This window comes from Syngnathus acus, chromosome 1, assembly GCF_901709675.1.
Source record: "Syngnathus acus chromosome 1, fSynAcu1.2, whole genome shotgun sequence".
In the NCBI taxonomy this organism is placed as follows: Eukaryota; Metazoa; Chordata; class Actinopteri; order Syngnathiformes; family Syngnathidae; genus Syngnathus; species Syngnathus acus.
The window spans coordinates 3,166,777-3,185,622 of record NC_051087.1 but is presented as its reverse complement, the minus strand read 5'-3'; the positions used below and the strand labels follow the sequence as shown (position 1 = coordinate 3,185,622).

The window sequence follows — 18,846 nt, the reverse complement described above, 5'->3', positions numbered from 1 at the left end:
TCCCACAAATTAGCATATTCAGTACAGGTAAATAAAAAGCCGTCGTAGCCGACTGTATCTGTTTGGGACCAGTTTTTATCTATCCCGATACCTCTTCATTCCGGAATAACAATGGTGGATTACGAGGTGACCGTCTATACTGGCGATCGAGTTCACGCCACTACCGTGAACCCGGTGCACATTAAGCTGGTGGGCACAGAAGGCGAGAGTGCCCGCACGTGGTTGAGCTCCTGGGTCATCTTCAGAGGAGCGGTAAGTATCAAAATGAAGCTCACAATGCGGACAGAACTTTTTTTTGGGTGGTCCTGCGAGTTGCACAGTAAGTGCAAACTTTTGTTCGCGGTAGGAATGTTACAGCATGCATGTTGTTGCTCTTCAGTCGTCATGTTTTGTCCCTTCCATGTTTACTTCAGCCAAGTTAGGTCAGGTACCCCTGCCAGTATGATGTAGCACCTTTCTGATTCTGATCTAAATTATTCTCGCCTGCTTCATTTGGGTCTCAGTCAGTAGAACCCCGAGACAAACAACCGGCGGTCTCGTACTCGTCAGTAGTGGTCACTCACCAAGCCGGCAACTCTGTCACTACGTCTGCATGTCCTTTTCACCACGTGTGTCTCGTTCCAATGGCCTGATTCCTGCTGCTTGGTTGCCATCTTCAGGCCAATTTTCCTCAATTGCCAAATGTTCATCTGGAATGGAAAAAACAGATCAGTGTTCCTAAAACAAACCTCATATTGTCAGAATAATTAAACACATTATTTCCTGTAATTTTTCCAGGTGTCAACTTACACTGTTTCCTGCCCAAAGTCTCTTGGACGGCTGGTTCTGATAGAACTAGACAAACGTCAATTCAGACTTATGTTCGGTGATGCTTGGTTCCCCGACAAGGTGGAAATCAAATCACCCGAGCGAGACATCTACACCTTTCCTATCTACTGCTGGATCAGTGACCGGGAGACGCATTGTTTCAGAGAAGGCAAAGGTGGCTTGATTAGTGAGCTTGTCTGCCGCCATTTTAATTTCTGCAAATAATCCTCATGCAAATTGTTTTGTTTTGCAAGCACTGCGAATCTTTGACGAGAGCAACTCTCTTGGTCGAAACGCAAGGAAGCAGGAGCTGAGTCAGCGAAGCGTCGACTATGTGTGAGTGTTCACTCTGACATGTCCTTGTTACATATTAAGCATAAGGTGATATTCACCTTTACACCGCCCAACAGCTGGGAATTGTTTTCCCTAGGTTTGCCTTACATCATTAAGGCAGATGATCCTACTAGCCTTCCAGATGAGGTCCAGTTCTCCTTTACCAAGAGTACAGAGTTTGTATTCACAGCAATGACAGGGTAATAAGAAGCTTTCAATTCCTACAGTACAATACGACCGCTGCTCCTCTTTTCTGGCAACAAAAGTCAAATTAGAAGTAGAACACATTTCTTTGTTCTGAAATGAAGTCTCATTTGAATCTTCATTCAAATGAGATTTTTGGGTAGAATTGAAAATGTAATCTAATGACTTTGTACAGCCTTAGGTAACGCTGCTCCTCCTGGCAACAAAAGTCAAATTAGAAGTAGAACACATATTTCTTTGTTCTGAAATGAAGTCTCATTTGAATCTTCATTCATTTGAATGAAGATTCAAATGAGATTTTTGGGTAGAATTGAAAATGTAATCTAATGACCTTGTACAGCCTCAGGCAGCAGTGTGATTTACCTAATGATTGTGAGTATTTGTTAAGAAAAGGTTACTCGCTTTATTTCCAGGTTGGCTGAGCTTCGGCTAAAAGGGCTTGTTGACAACCAGGAAAATTGGCAAAATCTTGACGATATCAACGACGTGTTCCGTAACAAAGACACACCCTTATCAAGTACTGAAGCGTTTTCTACCCTTGCACATTTAGGAGTACCTCATGAAATAATTGGAAGACATTCTTGGGCATTCTTATGTGGTGACAGAATATTTTGCTTAGATTATGTTCAAGAACACTGGAAGGAAGATTGGTTATTTGCGTACCAGTTTCTAAACGGAGCCAATCCCAACATGATTCGACGCTGCAAAACTCTGCCCAACAATTTCCCTGTGACCGAAGACATGGTCTCTATCCCCAATGGCTCAAACTTGTCAAATGAGTTGAAGGTACGAGTCTGTTTCGGAATCTCCTCACATTCCTTTGTCTAGATTTGAATATGGTAATGTAATCATCCAAATTCGTTTGCCTTCAAACAGCAAGGCAACATATACCTGTGCGACTACAAGAACCTGGATGGAATGCCAGCAAATACAGTCCAAGGGAAGGAGCAGTATCTGACAGCACCACTCGTACTGTTTCACAAAACAGCCGACGACACGCTGATGCCTATTGCCATTCAGGTGAGATTGGCAGGACTCACCAACCCAGGTCCTACCCCCGATCTCCCTCATCGAACACAATTTGCGTTGCATGCGGTACCAAACAGCAGTCAAACAAACGAGTGCCTCTTACTCCCACAGCTGAAGCAGACTCTGGCGGAGGACAACCCCATCTTTCTCCCAACTGACTCTGAATATGACTGGCTGACGGCTAAGATCTTTGTGAAAGGTGCCGATTTCACGGAGCACCAGCTCAACGTTCATTTGCTGCGCACTCACCTGTTGGTGGAGGCTTTTACAGTCTCACTGCTGCGCAACCTGCCCATGGTGCATCCCCTCTACAAGGTACCTGGAGCTTGCCCAGTTTGGTTTCATTCAAGACTTTGGTTGTCTCAAGGTTTGATTTCATGATCCTTCCTTCAATCCTTTTAGCTTCTCATACCTCACACACGCTACACTCTGCATATCAACGAATTAGGTCGGGTTCGACTCATAGGACCGAATGGAGTCTTCACAAAGGTAAGAGTCAACCTTGGCTTTCAACATGACATTGAAGATTCTTCTGTTTGTAGTGATGATGATTTGCTTGGACTGCCCTTCAGTTTGGAGCTTCTGGTGGAGAGACTTTGACAAAGTTCTTGGCAAGATCACAGTCCTTGATCACCTACAGGTCCCTTTGCATCCCTGACGACATTGCTGACCGTGACTTGCAGGACCTGCCTAACTTCTACTACAGAGATGATGGACTCCAACTTTGGACCATCATCTTCAAGTATGATAACCTAATAATACCATAACATTCTCTTCATAAGTTTGTAGAGGGGCGGCAGACGAGCCCCGGAAGAACCAATCCATTTTTTTACAGATCTGCATAAATGTTTACTTTCTTCCCCCTAAATTAGATCTCCTTCAACTACATACAGTTGTGAGCAGAATGTATTTGTAAATCTGTTTCCTGTAAAGATTTGTGCAAGGAGTGATACAGCACTACTACAAAAGTGACGACGAGGTCCAGCGGGACTCCGAACTGCAGACATGGATTCGGGACATTTTTGAACACGGATTCCTTTCCCAGTCACAATCAGGTGACCCTCACCGAGAGTGATGCGACACGTTACAACCTGAGAACACATTTTACTGACCAGCTCAAACATCTCGCTTTGTTCTCACTCTCCATCCCAGGCATACCTCAGAGTTTTATGACTGTGCCTGAACTCACCAAATTCACCACCATGGTGATGTTCACTTGCTCGTGCCAGCACGCAGCTGTGAACAGCGGGCAGGTGAATCCTCAGAATGAACACCAGCATTGCTTTGCATTACTTTTGGTCTTATTGCAAAACCTTCAATGCAGTACGACTACGGTGGCTGGATGCCCAACACCCCCACCACCCTGCAGCGTGCTCCCCCGACCGAAAAAGGGACAACGAGCAAGAGCACAATCCTCGAGACTTTGCCCCCTATCAACGTGACTGCTCAGGGAATGGCCAGCGCCTGGCTGCTCAGCAGACAGTCTTCTGATTTTGTAAGGAGCCCGAAACACAATACAACAAAATATTGGTAAAGGGAAAAGCTTGCATCTATTACAATGGTTTTCTTTATCTGGACCTGGTTTGCGGAACTTGATATTTACAAAGTCAAGCTCAAACTTCCCTGTCTCTAATCTTATTCCAAAAGGATTATAGAGCGCTTCGAGACATAGGTGAGCTCACATACATGTATTCTGTCAATAGGTTCCCCTCGGGCACTACCCAGAGGAGCATTTTACCGAGGAGATCCCTCGCCAGCTGCAAAAGGATTTTAAAGCCGAGCTTGAAGAGTTGTCCATCAAAATCAACAACCGAAACGAGGGTCTGGCAGTCCCGTACACTTACCTGGATCCAAAGAACATTGAAAACAGCGTAGCCATCTAAACGTCGGAAAGTCACAATCAAAAGGGAGGTGTGTGTGAAAATTCAAACAACAAATATTGTCTAAATACAAGTTTAAACACCTCCAGTGTAAGTAAATCAGGTTATTTTATAAAACTAATTACCGCGGAAACGACTTGGAGTTAAGTCAAAGCGTCACAATTATATTATGTAGTGTGTGTGAAGGATGAAACGTTGCTGTTGGGTTGCTTTCATAGAATTCCCAAATCCCATATTCGGACAATATGATATGATTTTATAAATTATTGAAGTGAAAACCTCTGAAGCTGACAACAATGTCTTCCATTCCGTCAGGCTGGTTGACCTCCATGTTTATCTAAAGAAATTTTCCTTGGAGACATATTATAAAGAGAGGTAATCATTACCGGACAATGCCATATCCTGATTACCTTATAAAACATAACAGGATTCTCAGGAACTTGGTGAAGGAAACACCTTAATAATTATATTGACAAGTTCTTGCTTTGACTTGTGTCATTGTATATTTAATCAGTTCCAGGAAGAGTGAGCCCAAATATTTCTGTAGATTTGTGAAAGGTTTGTGAAAGACTTGAGAAAGATTCAAGAAAACACTTGCTAGTTGAATAATTATTATGACTTAAATATCTCCTACTTCTCCAAAATGACATCTATAATAAAAAAAGATTACACCTAGTTGGAGTTAGAGGCCTCCGTTTGCCATCTACAACAACAGTCAAAACAGGGAAAGTTTGTTATACTTTTTTTTTTGGGGTGGGGGGGCATTTTAATTTACGCCTTTACATTTTTTAGCTGTAGTAAGTAGTTCTCTACCATATCCAGCTACGACCGCATCCAGAATAATAAAAACAATGAATTTTGATTTTTGGTGATTTGCAAGTGCTTGGCTATGAGTTAATATTTTCATCTGGTTGATCTGCTGCTGGAAATTTTGGCATGAGATTGCAAGTTACAAATTGACAGCTTGGTTAGTGTTTTCACATGTCATGCCAGGAAACCTCGATCATAATGTTTCACCAAATGCAGGTTGGTGTATCCTTAGCATATGTGTGTGAGGTGATACAACTTTACTTTACAAAAAGTAAGAAATAGTATCTTTCAACCTACTTATGGAAGAAAAATAAACAATGGAAAGTTGCCTTGGATTTTCTTTTATGTGACTATTTTTTTTATGTGATTAGACTTTCTTGTGAAGATTTGAGCTATTTCGTCAGCTGCATACAAAATTGTTTTGCGTAGTGTTCTTTTCAATTTTGATCAGTTTTCTGCTATACAAAATGTGAATTTAAGAAATAAAATCTGTTGATTGTGTAAAAAAGTCCACTTTTCATCTGTTTTTTTTTTGGTTGAATAAAACCCTTGCTTCGGGCTAAATTAAAAAAGGTGCTCCTCAAAGGAAGTCATTGTTTGCTCCATGGAGAAAAAAATATTTGGAGTCTTTTCAAGTATTTTCAAACTTAAACCCTCCAGAGATCTTTTTCTTGTTCATTAAGTCATTTTGGTTTTTATTTCTTTGCTTTTAAATCAATTCAATTGTTTTGTGTGGAAATGTTGTTGTTTTTGTAATGCTTTACTTTCAATGATATGAATTGGTAACAAGAATATGAAGTGCACAGTCAGAATAAAGCTGCCTTGCCTTTTCATGCTTCATCATCATCATCGGTTCAAAGTCCGCTTTCCAGGCGCCGCTGGGTTGGACTGGGTTCTCGATATGGCTTTCTTCCACCAGGAACGGTCCATGGCCATCTCGTGGTTGATGCCGAGTGCCTTCATGTCGGCTGCCACGGTCGGCTGCCAGGTCTTTTTAGGTCTTGTTCCCTCTACGTTATACGACATAACTTTCTTCACCCAGTCGTTCTCGTCCTTCCTCACTACATGTTAAAGTTAAAGTCCCAATGATCGTCACACACACACCTGGGTGTGGTGAAATTTGTCCTCTGCATTTAACCCATCCCCGTGTGATTTTAATCCATCCCCTGGGGGAAAGGGGAGCAGTGAGCAGCAGCGGTGCCGCGCTCGGGAATCAGTTGGTGATCTAACCCCCCAATTCCAACCCTTAATGCTGAGTGCCAAGCAGGGAGGCAATGGGTCCCATTTTTATAGTCCTTGGTATGACCCGGCCGGGGTTTGAACCCACAACCTTCCAGTCTCAGGGCGGACACTCTACCACTAGGCCACTGAGCTGTCCGTACCATCGCAGTCTGCCTCTCCTCACCACATCCACTATGGCCTCCACTCCCATCTTCTTTCTCAGCTCTGCACTGGTCTTTTCCTCCCTCATTGACACACCACACATCCATCTGATCATCCTCATTTCTGCTCTGTTTAGTTTGTCTTCGTGTTCTGTTTTCAGGGCCCATGCCTCACTTCCGTACGTCATACGACTTCTGACGCAGGCTGAGTACACTTGGCCTCTCATCTTCAGGGATGGGGCCTTAGATGTTAAGAAGGGCATGAGTTCCCTGAATTTCTTCCACCCGCTTCTCACCCTTGTGGTCACTGCTAGGTCCACCCCCCATCAGCGTTAAGCATGTCTCCAAGGTGGCAGAAGCTGTCCACCACCTCGTACATCTCCCCATCTACCACGAGCCCCTCTTGCTCAGCTGGGTCTGCTTGGGCGACTTCTCCCCTGCACCGCTTGCATTGGAAGGTCTCACTTGCAGCTAGTAGGCTGCCTTTTAGTCCGCTGCATCTTCGGTGTACCCATCTCTGACAACCCTTGCACCGGATAGAGTTAGCTTGCACTCCCTTGCTTGTGCAAATAAGCTAACCTCATAAAATTGTGACAACAGATAAGGTTAGCAGATAAGATTAGTGCATTCCAGGTAAACGTGCTCATCTTTCTTGAGAAAGCGACAGCGACGTAAATGAGACATCTGTCAATCAAGTCTATAAGTACCACCCATTCGGATACAAACATATAAAAAGCTCCAGGGGCCAAGTGTCCCTCACACAAAACTTCTTCTTCCTCATTCCAGCGTAACCATGTTGCATTACGAAGTGATCGTCTACACTGGCCATCGAGTTTGCTCGGGCACCTTGAACCATGTGCATATTAAGTTGGTGGGCAAAGACGGCGAGAGTCACCGCACGTCTTTGAGTTCTTTGAGGATCGGCGGTGGATCGGTAAGTGTGGGGAAACCCTTCGCGATGCTTAACTCATTCACTGCCATTGACAACTATAGACGTCAAACATCTATTTTAACTGGGGCTGGCACTGAATGAATGAATGATTCGGAAGTCACACTAAAAGGAGAGCACAAGGTCTTTGCATTGTAACTAGTGGTACTTTCGTTTATCTGAACTGGAAGCAACAGAAAATGTTATATATGGAATATTTCCTGTGATTTTGCAGGTGTCCACCTATACAATTTCCTGCCCAAAGTCCCTTGGAGAGCTTATCTTGATCGAACTGGACAAACAACATGGCTACCTTATGCCCGATGACGCTTGGTTCCCCAACAAGGTGGAAATCAAATCACCCGAGGGAGTCATCTACACCTTTCCCATCCACTGCTGGATCGGCGACAAGGAGACTCACCGCTTCAGAGAAGGCAAAGGTCGGTTGATTTGTGCGCTTGTCTCCTATCGCGGGTTTGAGAACTCCGACTAATCCAAATGTGTGTGATTATTCCGAAAGCGCTGAGGGTCTTTGACGAAAGCAACTCTCTTGGTCAGTACGCAAGGGAACAGGAGCTGTGCCGCCGCAAAGCAGACTATGGGTGAGAGGTACCGACGTAAACCGACATTTGCGTTGATACGTGATAGCCTACATCGAGCTCTCAACCATCCACCAGATGGGAACAAGCTTACCCAGGCGTGCCCCACTGCATTGAGGCTGACGGTCCGTGTAAGCTACCTCATGAGGTCCAGTTCTCTTTCACCAAGACCACAGAGTTTGGATTCACTGCCATTGCAGCGTAAGAGCCCTCCAAACCTTTGAGTCTGATATCATCAATTATGTAAATGCTGTGATTTTGCCAACAAACCAAATCCCTTTGAACAGGTGGTTCGTTGTGTGACGCAACATTTCATTGTTTTGTTTCGCAGGCTGACTGAGCTGGAGCTAAAGGGGCTGGAACACGATCACCATAACTGGAAACATCTTGATGATATCAAACGTGTGTTCTGTAACAAACACACCGTCTTATCAGGTAATGGTGAAGTTCTTCCATGGTAGGATTCATTGAAGTAGCAGCGAGCGTTTGACTGACAGCATGTTTTTTTTTGTTTTTTTTTGTCAGATTATGTGCAGGAGCACTGGACGGAGGACTGGTTATTTGGATATCAGTTCCTAAACGGAAATCACCCCACCTTGATTCAACGCTGCAAAACTCTGCCCAAGAACTTCCCGGTAACCGATGACATGGTCGTCATCTCCGATTGCTCAAACTTGTCGAACGAGTTGAAGGTATGTTCCACATTCTCTTTAAATTTGATGATTTGAATCTATTGATTAACGACATCTCAGTATTGCACTCATCTCCCATTTACCCTCAAACAGCAAGGCAACATATACCTTTGTGACTACAAGAACCTGGACGGAATGCCAGGAAACATCATCCACGGGGTTCAGCAGTACTTGACGGCGCCCCTCGTCCTGTTTTACAAACAACCCGACGACAAGCTGATCCCTATTGCCATTCAGGTGACATGACATTAAGATAAATGATTATTAACATAAGGTGAAGGTCCCAACAAACTGAGCTTATGGGTTAGGTAGAGAGATGTCAAGGTCTCAAATTTTCTGACTCTAGTTTGTGTTTTGGGAGCTCCATGGTTTTGCTCAGAACTTTAAAGTCCTTGATGCTAATGACACCTTTAAGGGCATAAGGGTCTTCTCGACCTCATCCTGAACCCTGATTTGGATTTGAGACATCTTTCAAATCATTGAGATCAAATTTACAAATGTTGCAACAATAGCGGACAACCAAGGTCTAGAGAATATTCCATTTGTCGGCCTGCAGATCTCATCTCGGTTATTTGTGGACGATGATCGACGAGAGCGGTATCTGCTGCCATGAGGACCAACACAAAGTCTGTCAAATTTAACGGTAAAATCTCCTCTTCGCACAGCTGAAGCAGACTCCATCTAAGGACAACCCCATCTTTCTCCCAACTGACTCTGAATATGACTGGCTGACGGCTAAGATTTTTGTGAAAAGTGCCGATTTCACGGAGCACCAGCTCAACGCTCACTTGCTGCGCACTCACCTGCTGGCGGAGGTGTTTGCTGTGTCACTGCTGCGCAAAGTACCCATGGTGCATCCCCTCTACAAGGTACCTGGAGCTTTTCCAATTTCATTTCAGCTAAGTGTCTTCATTCGTTGATACGTTTGTCATCTCAATATTTCTTGGTCTTGCCTTGGTCTAGCTCCTCATACCTCACACTCGCTACACTCTGCATATCAACGAGTTAGCTCGGACACTGCTAATAGGGCCCGCTGGAATCTTCACCCAGGTAAGAGCCGACCTTTGCTTTCAACACAACATTGGAGATCCTTCTGTTTACGTCTTGAAATGGACCGTTTCTCAGTTTGCAGCTTCTGGTGGACAGACTATGACAAAGATCCTAGAGAGGTCGCTGTCCTCCATCACCTACAGGTCCCTTTGCTTTCCTGACGACATTGCCGATCGCGACTTGCAAGATGTGCCCAACTTCTACTACCGGGATGATGGGCTCAAACTGTGGAACATCATCTTCGAGTATGAAAAGCCTCTTAAATGTCTTTACAGTTTGCATACAACAACTAATGCAATACTATCCTCTACTAAACTTTGAAGAGGGGTGGTTTATGGGTTGCAAAAAATATGTACAGATGTGGAAATTTATTTTTACAATTTCACCCTATATTAGAGAATCTCTAGCGTCATTTCTAGGATATTTATCACAATGTTGTACTGATACTAAGGGTCTCGCAAAAGATTTGTGCAGGGAATGATACAGTACTACTACAAAAGGGACGAGCAGGTTCAGCAAGACTCAGAACTGCAGATTTGGATTGGGGATATTTTTGAACACGGATTCCTTTGCCAGCAACAAACAGGTGATCATTACATTGAATGATAATACACATTGCTACGTGAGTGCACGTTTTGCTCACCAACAGCCGCCCGGAAGCTCTTTTTGACGCGGTTTCCTTGCTCTCCCTCTCAGGAATCCCTCAAAGTTTCACCACAGTGCCTGAGCTGGTCAAATTTGCCACCATGGTGATATTCACTTGCTCGTGCCAGCATGCGGCTGTAAACAACGGACAGGTGAATCCTTAGAATGAACACCAGCTTTACGTTATAGTCCTTCTAAACAACTTATGGATATTGCAGTACGACTATGGCGCATGGATGCCAAACACTCCCATCACCTTGCAGCGTGCTCCCCCGACCGAAAAAGGGACAACAAGCAAGGCCACGATGCTGATGACATTGCCACCTATCAATGTGACAGTGCAGGGAATAGCTGCAGTCTGGCTGCTCAGCAGGCAGTCCTCTGACTTTGTAAGTAAATCAAACTTAACGTCACATAACATAAAAATCATTTTCAATTGAGTTATATTGCTCATACTAAGGGTGGAAAACATTCAACCAAAAGCTGATATTTGAACAGGGTTGTGTAGACCTTTTACATCCAATGTGTTTATTCATTGATTCAACAGGTTCCCCTTGGACACTACCCAGAGGACCATTTCACAGAGAGAACCCCACGGCAAATGCAAAAGGATTTTAAAACCGAGCTTGACCAGTTGTCCATCAAAATCAACGAAAGAAACAAGAGTCTGAAAATCCCGTACACGTACCTGGATCCAAAGAACGTCGAAAACAGCGTGGCCATATAAACGTCGTGAAGTCAACAGCCTGGAGAACAACTGGCTTTAAATTACACAGATAGAAAGAAAAAAAAAACATTTGATATACTTTCTTCACTCTTTGTAGAAGATTTAACGTGACACTTACTGCTCGTAACGGTTGTATTTCCAAAGCGCCGCCATTTTGTTGGTATTGATACAAGTGGTCTCATCCAAAAAACTCACCGCTGCTATCTGGTGGCCATAATTCTTTTTTTTAAACTTGATTAAAAAGTGTTGACAAAGACGTACAGTATTTTGATTGACCGAGGGTTAAGTCGGGGGGAAGTCGGAAACGTCGGAAAGTCACAATCAAAAGGGAGGTGTGTGTGAAAATTCAAACAACAAATATTGTCTAAATGCAAGTTTAAACACCTCCAGTGTAAGTAAATCAGGTTATTTTATAAAACTAATTACCGCGGAAACGACTTGGAGTTAAGTCAAAGTGTCACAATTATATTATGTAGTGTGTGTGAAGGATGAAACGTTGCTGTTGGGTTGCTTTCATAAAATTCCCAAATCCCATATTCGGACAATATGATATGATTTTATAAATTATTGAAGTGAAAACCTCCGAAGCTGACAACAATGTCTTCCATTCCGTCAGGCTGGTTGACCTCCATGTTTGTCTAAAGAAATTTTCCCTGGAGACATATTATAAAGAGAGGTGTTGGATTTTGTCCACAATTTAGGGAGCGCGCTATCTGCGCCTCACGGCAAAAGCCATTGCCAATCACCTGTTATCCAATTTACTCACAGCGTGCTCGTTTGATTTCTTCAGATTTAGGAAGACACTGAAGCAGAAATTAGACTTACACAGGTTGGTTGAGTTCAATCACAATTCTTGTTAAGAAAGCTCTGTTTTCATGAAAGTACAATACAGCGCTGGGCCTTTCAAGAGCAGCAAGTCTCCATTCAAAAAAGGCAACATTCAAGGTTCTTTGGTCAGCTTATATTCAGTTGCACATGCCAGTGTGGGCCGAGTTTGATGGGTGATGAGTCAGGGGGTGTGGCACGTTCGCAGGAGATTCTGATTCCATGGGAGTGGCTGCTGGTTATGGGCGATTCGGTGTGTGTGGGGGCTGTTGTCTTCCATCCCGTCTTTCGGCCTTGGCGATCATCTTTGGCCGAGTCCTTGGGTGGGGGCTGTTGTCTTCCATCCCGTCTTTCGGCCTTGGCGATCATCTTTGGCCGAGTCCTTGGCTGACTCCCTCTGGCACCTGCTGGTTTTTATCTCCAAGTGACCTTCCTGTATACATTCTCCTCCATTCTTGCACATACACTGTCGCACCTCATTCTTTCATCATTCTTTCAATTTTGTCATTTTGTACGAAATTATGTGAGCTTTTTGGCTGTGACATCATTAATCTATTAATGTTCCCTGACTATGCAAAGTTTGTTCTTTTGATACTCCATGTACTTGCTTACGTCATCATATTCTTAGTTTAATCATGCTTCCAACCATATCTTTTCTTTGTTAGGCAAAATATTTCCCTCTGTCCAGAACGTTCAGTAGTAATCTAAAACTGGCGTCTAGCATTAGTCAAAACATAAGATACAATCAAGTACTGAACATTTTTAGACGACTTTGGCAGTGTCCGTGATTTAGAGAATCATCAGCCATGCATTAAACAGTTCCTTAAGGGTCATTAAGCTATTCAGGCAATATATCAAAAAACTTTTTTTCCCAAAGTGCTCAGAAATATATATCAGATCATAAAGTTATAAAAACCTTTGTCATTACCACCTATCAAAAATGTCTAGTTATGTCTGCTTTATTGATTTGGTGTGTAGGGATAATTATATGCTTAAAATGTTTCTTTTATTGATTTAATATGTGACTATACTTGTCTGCTTATGTACTTTATTCAATGACGTTTGAGCATATCTGTTTTTGTAGCTAGGCAGGACTTTTTGTATTTCATTGTATATTTAATCAGTTCCAGGAAGAGTGAGCCCAAATATTTCTGTAGATTTGTGAAAGATTTGTGAAAGACTTGAGAAAGATTCAAGAAAACACTTGCTAGTTGAATAATTATTATGACTTAAATATCTCCTACTTCTCCAAAATGGCATCTAAAATAAAAAAAGATTAGGTGTTGGAGTTAGAGGCCTCCGTTTGCCATCTACAACAGCAGTCAAAACAGGGAAAGGTTGTTATACTTTTTTTTTTGGGGGGTGGGGGGGACATTTTAATTTACGCCTTTACATTTTTAGCTGTAGTAAGTAGTTCTCTACCATATCTAGCTACGACCGCATCCAGAATAATAAAAACAATGAATTTTGATTTTTGGTGATTTGTCACACAAATATCCCCCATGACATGCCATTGATGGACGGTCCCTAAAACAGACGGTCCCTAAAACCGACAGAACAAATATCAAACATTAAACATTTTCTTGTTAAAATAACACCAGTAATCAAATAAAAAGTTTAAAGGCATTTACCAGAAATCTTGCAGGAAGCAAGTGCTTGACTATGAGTTAATATTTTCATCTGGTTGATCTGCTGCTGGAAATTTTGGGATGAGATTGCAAGTTACAAATTGACAGCTTGGTTAGTGTTTTCACATGTCCAGGAAACCTCGATCATAATGTTTCACCAAATGCAGGTTGGTGTATCCTTAGCATGTGTGTGAGGTGATACTACTTTACTTTACAAAAAGTAAGAAATAGTATCTTTCAACCTACTTATGGAAGAAAAATAAACAATGGAAAGTTGCCTTGGATTTTCTTTTATGTGACTATTTTTTTTATGTGATTATACTTTCTTGTGAAGATTTGAGCTATTTCGTCAGCCGCATACAAAATTGTTTGGGGGGGGGTGCGTAGTGTTCTTTTCAATTTTGATCAGTTTTCTGCTATACAAAATGTGAATTTAAGAAATAAAATCTGTTGATTGTGTAAAAAAGGTTGAAAAATGGTTGAAACAACCCTTGCTTCGGGCTAAATTAAAAAAGGTGCTCCTCAAAGGAAGTCATTGTTTGCTCCATGGAGAAAAAAATATTTTGAGTCTTTTCAAGTATTTTCAAACTTAAACCTTCCAGAGATCTTTTTCTTGTTCATTAAGTCATTTTGGTTTTTATTTCTTTGCTTTTAAATCAATTCAATTGTTTTGTGTGGAAATGTTTTTTTGTTTTTTTTGTTTACTTTCAATGCTATGAATTGGTAACAAGAATATGAAGTGCACAGTCGGAATAAAGCTGCCTTGCCTTTTCATGCTTGTGCAAATAAACTAACCTCATAAAATTGTTACAACAAATAAGGTTAGCAGATAAGATTAGTGCATTTCAGGTAAAAGTGCTCATCTTTCTTGAGAAAGCGACAGGGGCGTAAATGAGACATCTGTCAATCAAGTCTATAAGTACCACCCATTCGGATACAAACATAAAAAGCTCCAGGGGCCAAGTGTCCCTCACACAAAACTTCTTCTTCCTCATTCCAACTCATTCCAGCGTAACCATGTTGCATTACGAAGTGACCGTCTACACTGGCCATCGAGTTTGCTCGGGCACCTTGAACCATGTGCACATTAAGTTGGTGGGCAAAGACGGCGAGAGTCACCGCACGTCTTTGAGTTCTTTGATGATCGGCGCTGGATCGGTAAGTGTGGGGAAACCCTTCGCGATGCTTAACTCATTCACTGCCATTGACAACTATAGACGTCAAACATCTATTTTAACTGGGGCTGGCACTGAATGAATGAATGATTCGGAAGTCACACTAAAAGGAGAGCACAAGGTCTTTGCAATTTGTAACTAGTGGTACTTTTGTTTATCTGAACTGGAAGCAACAGAAAATGTTATATATGGAATATTTCCTGTGATTTTGCAGGTGTCCACCTATACAATTTCCTGCCCAAGGTCCCTTGGAGAGCTTATCTTGATCGAACTAGACAAACAACATGGCTACCTCATGCCCGATGACCCTTGGTTCCCCGACAAGGTGGAAATCAAATCACCCGAGGGAGTCATCTACACCTTTCCTATCCACTGCTGGATCGGCGACAAGGAGACTCACCGCTTCAGAGAAGGCAAAGGTGGGTTGATTTGTGCGCTTGTCTGCTATCGCGGGTTTGAGAACTCTGAACAATCCAAATGTGTGTGATTATTCCGAAAGCGCTGAGGGTCTTTGACGAAAGCCACTCTCTTGGTCAGTACGCAAGGGAACAGGAGCTGTGCCGCCGCAAAGCAGACTATGGGTGAGAGGTACCGACGTAAACCGACATTTGCGTTGATACGTGATAGCCTACATCGAGCTCTCAACCATCCACCAGATGGGAACAGGCTTACCCAGGCGTGCCCCACTGCATTGAGGCTGACGGTCCGTCTAAGCTACCTCATGAGGTCCAGTTCTCTTTCACCAAGACCACAGAGTTTGGATTCACTGCCATTGCAGCGTAAGAGCCCTCCAAACCTTTGAGTGTGATATCATCAATTATGTAAATGCTGTGATTTTGCCAACAAACCAAATCCCTTTGAACAGGTGGTTCGTTGTGTGACATTTCATCGTTTTGTTTCGCAGGCTGACTGAGCTGGAGCTAAAGGGGCTGGAACACGATCATCATAACTGGAAACATCTTGATGATATCAAACGTGTGTTCTGTAACAAACACACCCTATTATCAGGTAATTGTGAAGTTCTTCCATGGTAGGATTCATTGAAGTAGCAGCGAGCGTTTGACTGACAGCACAGTTTTTTTTTTTTTGGTCAGATTATGTGCAGGCGCACTGGACGGAGGACTGGTTATTTGGATATCAGTTCCTAAACGGAAATCACCCCACCTTGATTCAACGCTGCAAAACTCTGCCCAAGAACTTCCCGGTAACCGATCGCATGGTCGTCATCCCCGATGGCTCAAACTTGTCGAACGAGTTGAAGGTATGTTCCACATTCTCTTTAAATTTGATGATTTGAATCTATTGATTAACGACATCTCGGTATTGCACTCATCTCCCATTTGCCCTCAAACAGCAAGGCAACATATACCTTTGTGACTACAAGAACCTGGACGGAATGACAGGAAACATCATCCATAGGGTTCAGCAGTACTTGACGGCGCCCCTCGTCCTGTTTCACAAACGACCTGACGACCAGCTGATGCCTATTGCCATTCAGGTGACATGACATTAAGATAAATGATTATTAACATAAGGTGAAGGTCCCAACAAACTGAGCTTATGGGTTAGGTAGAAAGATGTCAAGGTCTCAAATTTTCTGACTCTAGTTTGTGTTTTGTTCGCTCCATGGTTTTGCTCAGAACTTTAAAGTCCTTGATGCTAATGACACCTTTAAGGGCATAAGGGTCTTCTCGACCTCATCCTGAACCCTGATTTGGATTTGAGACATCTTTCAAATCTTTGAGATCAAATTTAACGAATGTTGCAACAATAGCGGACAACCAAGGTCTAGAGAATATTCCATTTGTCTGCCTGCAGATCTCATCTCGGTTATTTGTGGACGATGATTGACAAGAGCGGTATCTGCTGCCATGAGGACCAACACAAAGTCTGTCAAATTTAACAGTACAATCTCCTCTTCGCACAGCTGAAGCAGACTCCATCTAAGGACAACCCCATCTTTCTCCCAACTGACTCTGAATATGACTGGCTGACGGCTAAGATTTTTGTGAAAAGTGCCGATTTCACGGAGCACCAGCTCAACGCTCACTTGCTGCGCACTCACCTGCTGGCGGAGGTGTTTGCTGTGTCACTGCTGCGCAAAGTACCCATGGTGCATCCCCTCTACAAGGTACCTGGAGCTTTTCCAATTTCATTTCAGCTAAGTGTCTTCATTCATTGATACGTTTGTCATCTCAATATTTCTTGGTCTTGCCTTGGTCTAGCTCCTCATACCTCACACTCGCTACACTCTGCATATCAACGCGTTAGCTCGGACACAGCTAATAGGGCCCACTGGATTCTTCACCAGGGTAAGAGCCGACCTTTGCTTTCAACACAACATTGGAGATCCTTCTGTTTACGTCTTGAAATGGACCGTTTCTCAGTTTGCAGCTTCTGGTGGACAGACTATGTCAAAGATCCTAGAGAGGTCGCTGTCCTCCATCACCTACAGGTCCCTTTGCATTCCTGACGACATTGCCGATCGCGACTTGCAAGATGTGCCCAACTTCTACTACCGGGATGATGGGCTCAAACTTTGGAGCATCATCTTCAAGTATGAAAAGCCTCTTAAATGTCTTTACAGTTTGCATACAACAACTAATGCAATACTATCCTCTACTAAACTTTGAAGAGGGGTGGTTTATGGGTCACAAAAAATATGTACAGATGTGGAAATTTATTTTTACAATTTCACCCTATATTAGAGAATCTCTAGCTTCATTTCGAGGATATTTATCACAATGTTGTACTGATACAAAGGGTTTCGCAAAAGATTTGTGCAGGGAATGATACAGTACTACTACAAAAGTGACGAGCAGGTTCAGCAAGACTCAGAACTGCAGATTTGGATTGGGGATATTTTTGAACACGGATTCCTTTGCCAGCAACAAACAGGTGATCATTACATTGAATGATAATACACATTGATACTTGAGTGCACGTTTTGCTCACCAACAGCCGCCCGGAAGCTCTTTTTGACGCGGTTTCCTTGCTCTCCCTCTCAGGAATCCCTCAAAGTTTCACCACAGTGCCTGAGCTGGTCAAATTTGCCACCATGGTGATATTCACTTGCTCGTGCCAGCATGCGGCTGTAAACAACGGGCAGGTGAATCCTTAGAATGAACACCAGCTTTACGTTATATTCCTTCTAAACAACTTGTGCATATTGCAGTACGACTATGGCGCATGGATGCCCAACACTCCCATCACCTTGCAGCGTGCTCCCCCGACCAAAAAAGGGACAACAAGCAAGGCCACGATGCTGAAGACATTGCCACCTATCAATGTGACAGTGCAGGGAATAGCTGTAGTCTGGCTGCTCAGCAAGCAGTCCTCTGACTTTGTAAGTAAATCAAACTTAACGTCACATAACATAAAAATCATTTTCAATTGGTTTATTTATTCATACTAAGGGTGGAAAACATTCAATCAAAAGCTGACATTTGAACAGGGTTGTGTCGACCTTTTACATCCAATGTGTTTATTCATTGATTCAACAGGTTCCCCTTGGACACTACCCAGAGGACCATTTCACAGAGAGAACCCCACGACAAATGCAAAAGGATTTTAAAACCGAGCTTGACCAGTTGTCCATCAAAATCAACGAAAGAAACAAGAGTCTGAAAATCCCGTACACGTACCTGGATCCAAAGAACGTCGAAAACAGTGTGGCCATATAAACGTCGTGAAGTCAACGGCCTGGAGAACAACTGGCTTTAAATTACACAATTAGAAAGAAAGAAAAATATTTGATATACTTTCTTCACTCTTTGTAGAAGATTTAACGTGACACTTACTGCTCGTAACGGTTGTATTTCCAAAGCGCCGCCATTTTGTTGGTATTGATACAAGTGGTCTCATCCAAAAAACTCACTGCTGCTATCTGCTGGCCATAAAAAAGTGTTGACGAAGATGTACAGTATTTTGATTGACTGACATTAAAACAAATATAGACAAATTATTAAATTAAAAAACATACTATGTTTAAATTTGCGTTGCTGCACTGTTTATGTTCAAATATCAGTTGTTATTGTAGACAGTAAATCCCCCCCTCGTTGTTTAATACATCGTGAAACCCATATTCAACAGATTTGGATTTTTTTCAAATAATAAAATAGGTAAAAATTGG

General features: G+C 42.7%; 3 protein-coding genes and 1 long non-coding RNA gene across 4 annotated transcripts in view; 3 read left to right on the top strand and 1 right to left on the bottom strand.

The window, feature by feature from the left end:
• LOC119125932 overlaps window positions 1-11,087 on the bottom strand; it is a 40,921-nt gene extending 29,834 nt beyond the window's left edge. The window contains exons 1-3 of the long non-coding RNA XR_005098543.1: window positions 11,048-11,087; window positions 10,358-10,494; window positions 564-689 (exon numbers count right to left, since the gene is read on the bottom strand). This is a non-coding gene — a long non-coding RNA (uncharacterized LOC119125932). The remainder of the gene's footprint in view (window positions 1-563; window positions 690-10,357; window positions 10,495-11,047) is intronic.
• LOC119125886 (arachidonate 12-lipoxygenase, 12R-type-like) lies at window positions 34-4,938 on the top strand. Its single transcript, XM_037256852.1, has 14 exons — window positions 34-252; window positions 778-982; window positions 1,062-1,143; window positions 1,218-1,340; window positions 1,758-1,861; window positions 1,964-2,130; window positions 2,221-2,364; window positions 2,485-2,688; window positions 2,776-2,862; window positions 2,946-3,115; window positions 3,307-3,428; window positions 3,526-3,626; window positions 3,698-3,868; window positions 4,077-4,938. Exons 1-14 carry the CDS (start codon window positions 112-114, stop codon window positions 4,254-4,256), a joined length of 2,001 nt encoding a protein of 666 aa, XP_037112747.1. The 5' UTR covers window positions 34-111; the 3' UTR covers window positions 4,257-4,938.
• LOC119125923 (arachidonate 12-lipoxygenase, 12R-type-like) lies at window positions 7,239-11,087 on the top strand. The gene is made up of 14 exons (XM_037256905.1): window positions 7,239-7,379; window positions 7,609-7,813; window positions 7,894-7,975; window positions 8,051-8,173; window positions 8,304-8,407; window positions 8,498-8,664; window positions 8,758-8,901; window positions 9,330-9,533; window positions 9,628-9,714; window positions 9,790-9,959; window positions 10,179-10,300; window positions 10,411-10,511; window positions 10,578-10,748; window positions 10,907-11,087. The coding sequence occupies exons 1-14, from the start codon at window positions 7,239-7,241 to the stop codon at window positions 11,084-11,086; spliced, it is 2,001 nt and encodes a 666-aa protein (XP_037112800.1). The 3' UTR covers window position 11,087.
• Window positions 11,088-14,508: 3,421 nt separating this feature from the next.
• Window positions 14,509-18,419, top strand: LOC119125916 (arachidonate 12-lipoxygenase, 12R-type-like). Its single transcript, XM_037256896.1, has 14 exons — window positions 14,509-14,697; window positions 14,929-15,133; window positions 15,214-15,295; window positions 15,371-15,493; window positions 15,619-15,722; window positions 15,809-15,975; window positions 16,069-16,212; window positions 16,642-16,845; window positions 16,940-17,026; window positions 17,102-17,271; window positions 17,491-17,612; window positions 17,723-17,823; window positions 17,890-18,060; window positions 18,218-18,419. The coding sequence occupies exons 1-14, from the start codon at window positions 14,557-14,559 to the stop codon at window positions 18,395-18,397; spliced, it is 2,001 nt and encodes a 666-aa protein (XP_037112791.1). The 5' UTR covers window positions 14,509-14,556; the 3' UTR covers window positions 18,398-18,419.
• Window positions 18,420-18,846: the final 427 nt, after the last annotated feature.

What these genes read in the sequence shown, in the direction of transcription:
- LOC119125886 (XM_037256852.1), top strand. Translation starts at nt 112, where the DNA reads ATGGTGGATTACGAGGTGACCGTCTATACTGGCGATCGAGTTCACGCC. An exon ending in ACTTGTCAAATGAGTTGAAG is followed by an intron (nt 2,131 to 2,220) that starts GTACGAGTCTGT and finishes GCCTTCAAACAG; the next exon opens with CAAGGCAACATATACCTGTG. An exon ending in GCAGACAGTCTTCTGATTTT is followed by an intron (nt 3,869 to 4,076) that starts GTAAGGAGCCCG and finishes TTCTGTCAATAG; the next exon opens with GTTCCCCTCGGGCACTACCC.
- LOC119125923 (XM_037256905.1), top strand. Translation starts at nt 7,239, where the DNA reads ATGTTGCATTACGAAGTGATCGTCTACACTGGCCATCGAGTTTGCTCG. An exon ending in CAAACACACCGTCTTATCAG is followed by an intron (nt 8,408 to 8,497) that starts GTAATGGTGAAG and finishes TTTTTTTGTCAG; the next exon opens with ATTATGTGCAGGAGCACTGG. An exon ending in ACTTGTCGAACGAGTTGAAG is followed by an intron (nt 8,665 to 8,757) that starts GTATGTTCCACA and finishes ACCCTCAAACAG; the next exon opens with CAAGGCAACATATACCTTTG.
- LOC119125916 (XM_037256896.1), top strand. Translation starts at nt 14,557, where the DNA reads ATGTTGCATTACGAAGTGACCGTCTACACTGGCCATCGAGTTTGCTCG. An exon ending in CCACTGGATTCTTCACCAGG is followed by an intron (nt 17,027 to 17,101) that starts GTAAGAGCCGAC and finishes ACCGTTTCTCAG; the next exon opens with TTTGCAGCTTCTGGTGGACA. An exon ending in CGGCTGTAAACAACGGGCAG is followed by an intron (nt 17,824 to 17,889) that starts GTGAATCCTTAG and finishes TGCATATTGCAG; the next exon opens with TACGACTATGGCGCATGGAT.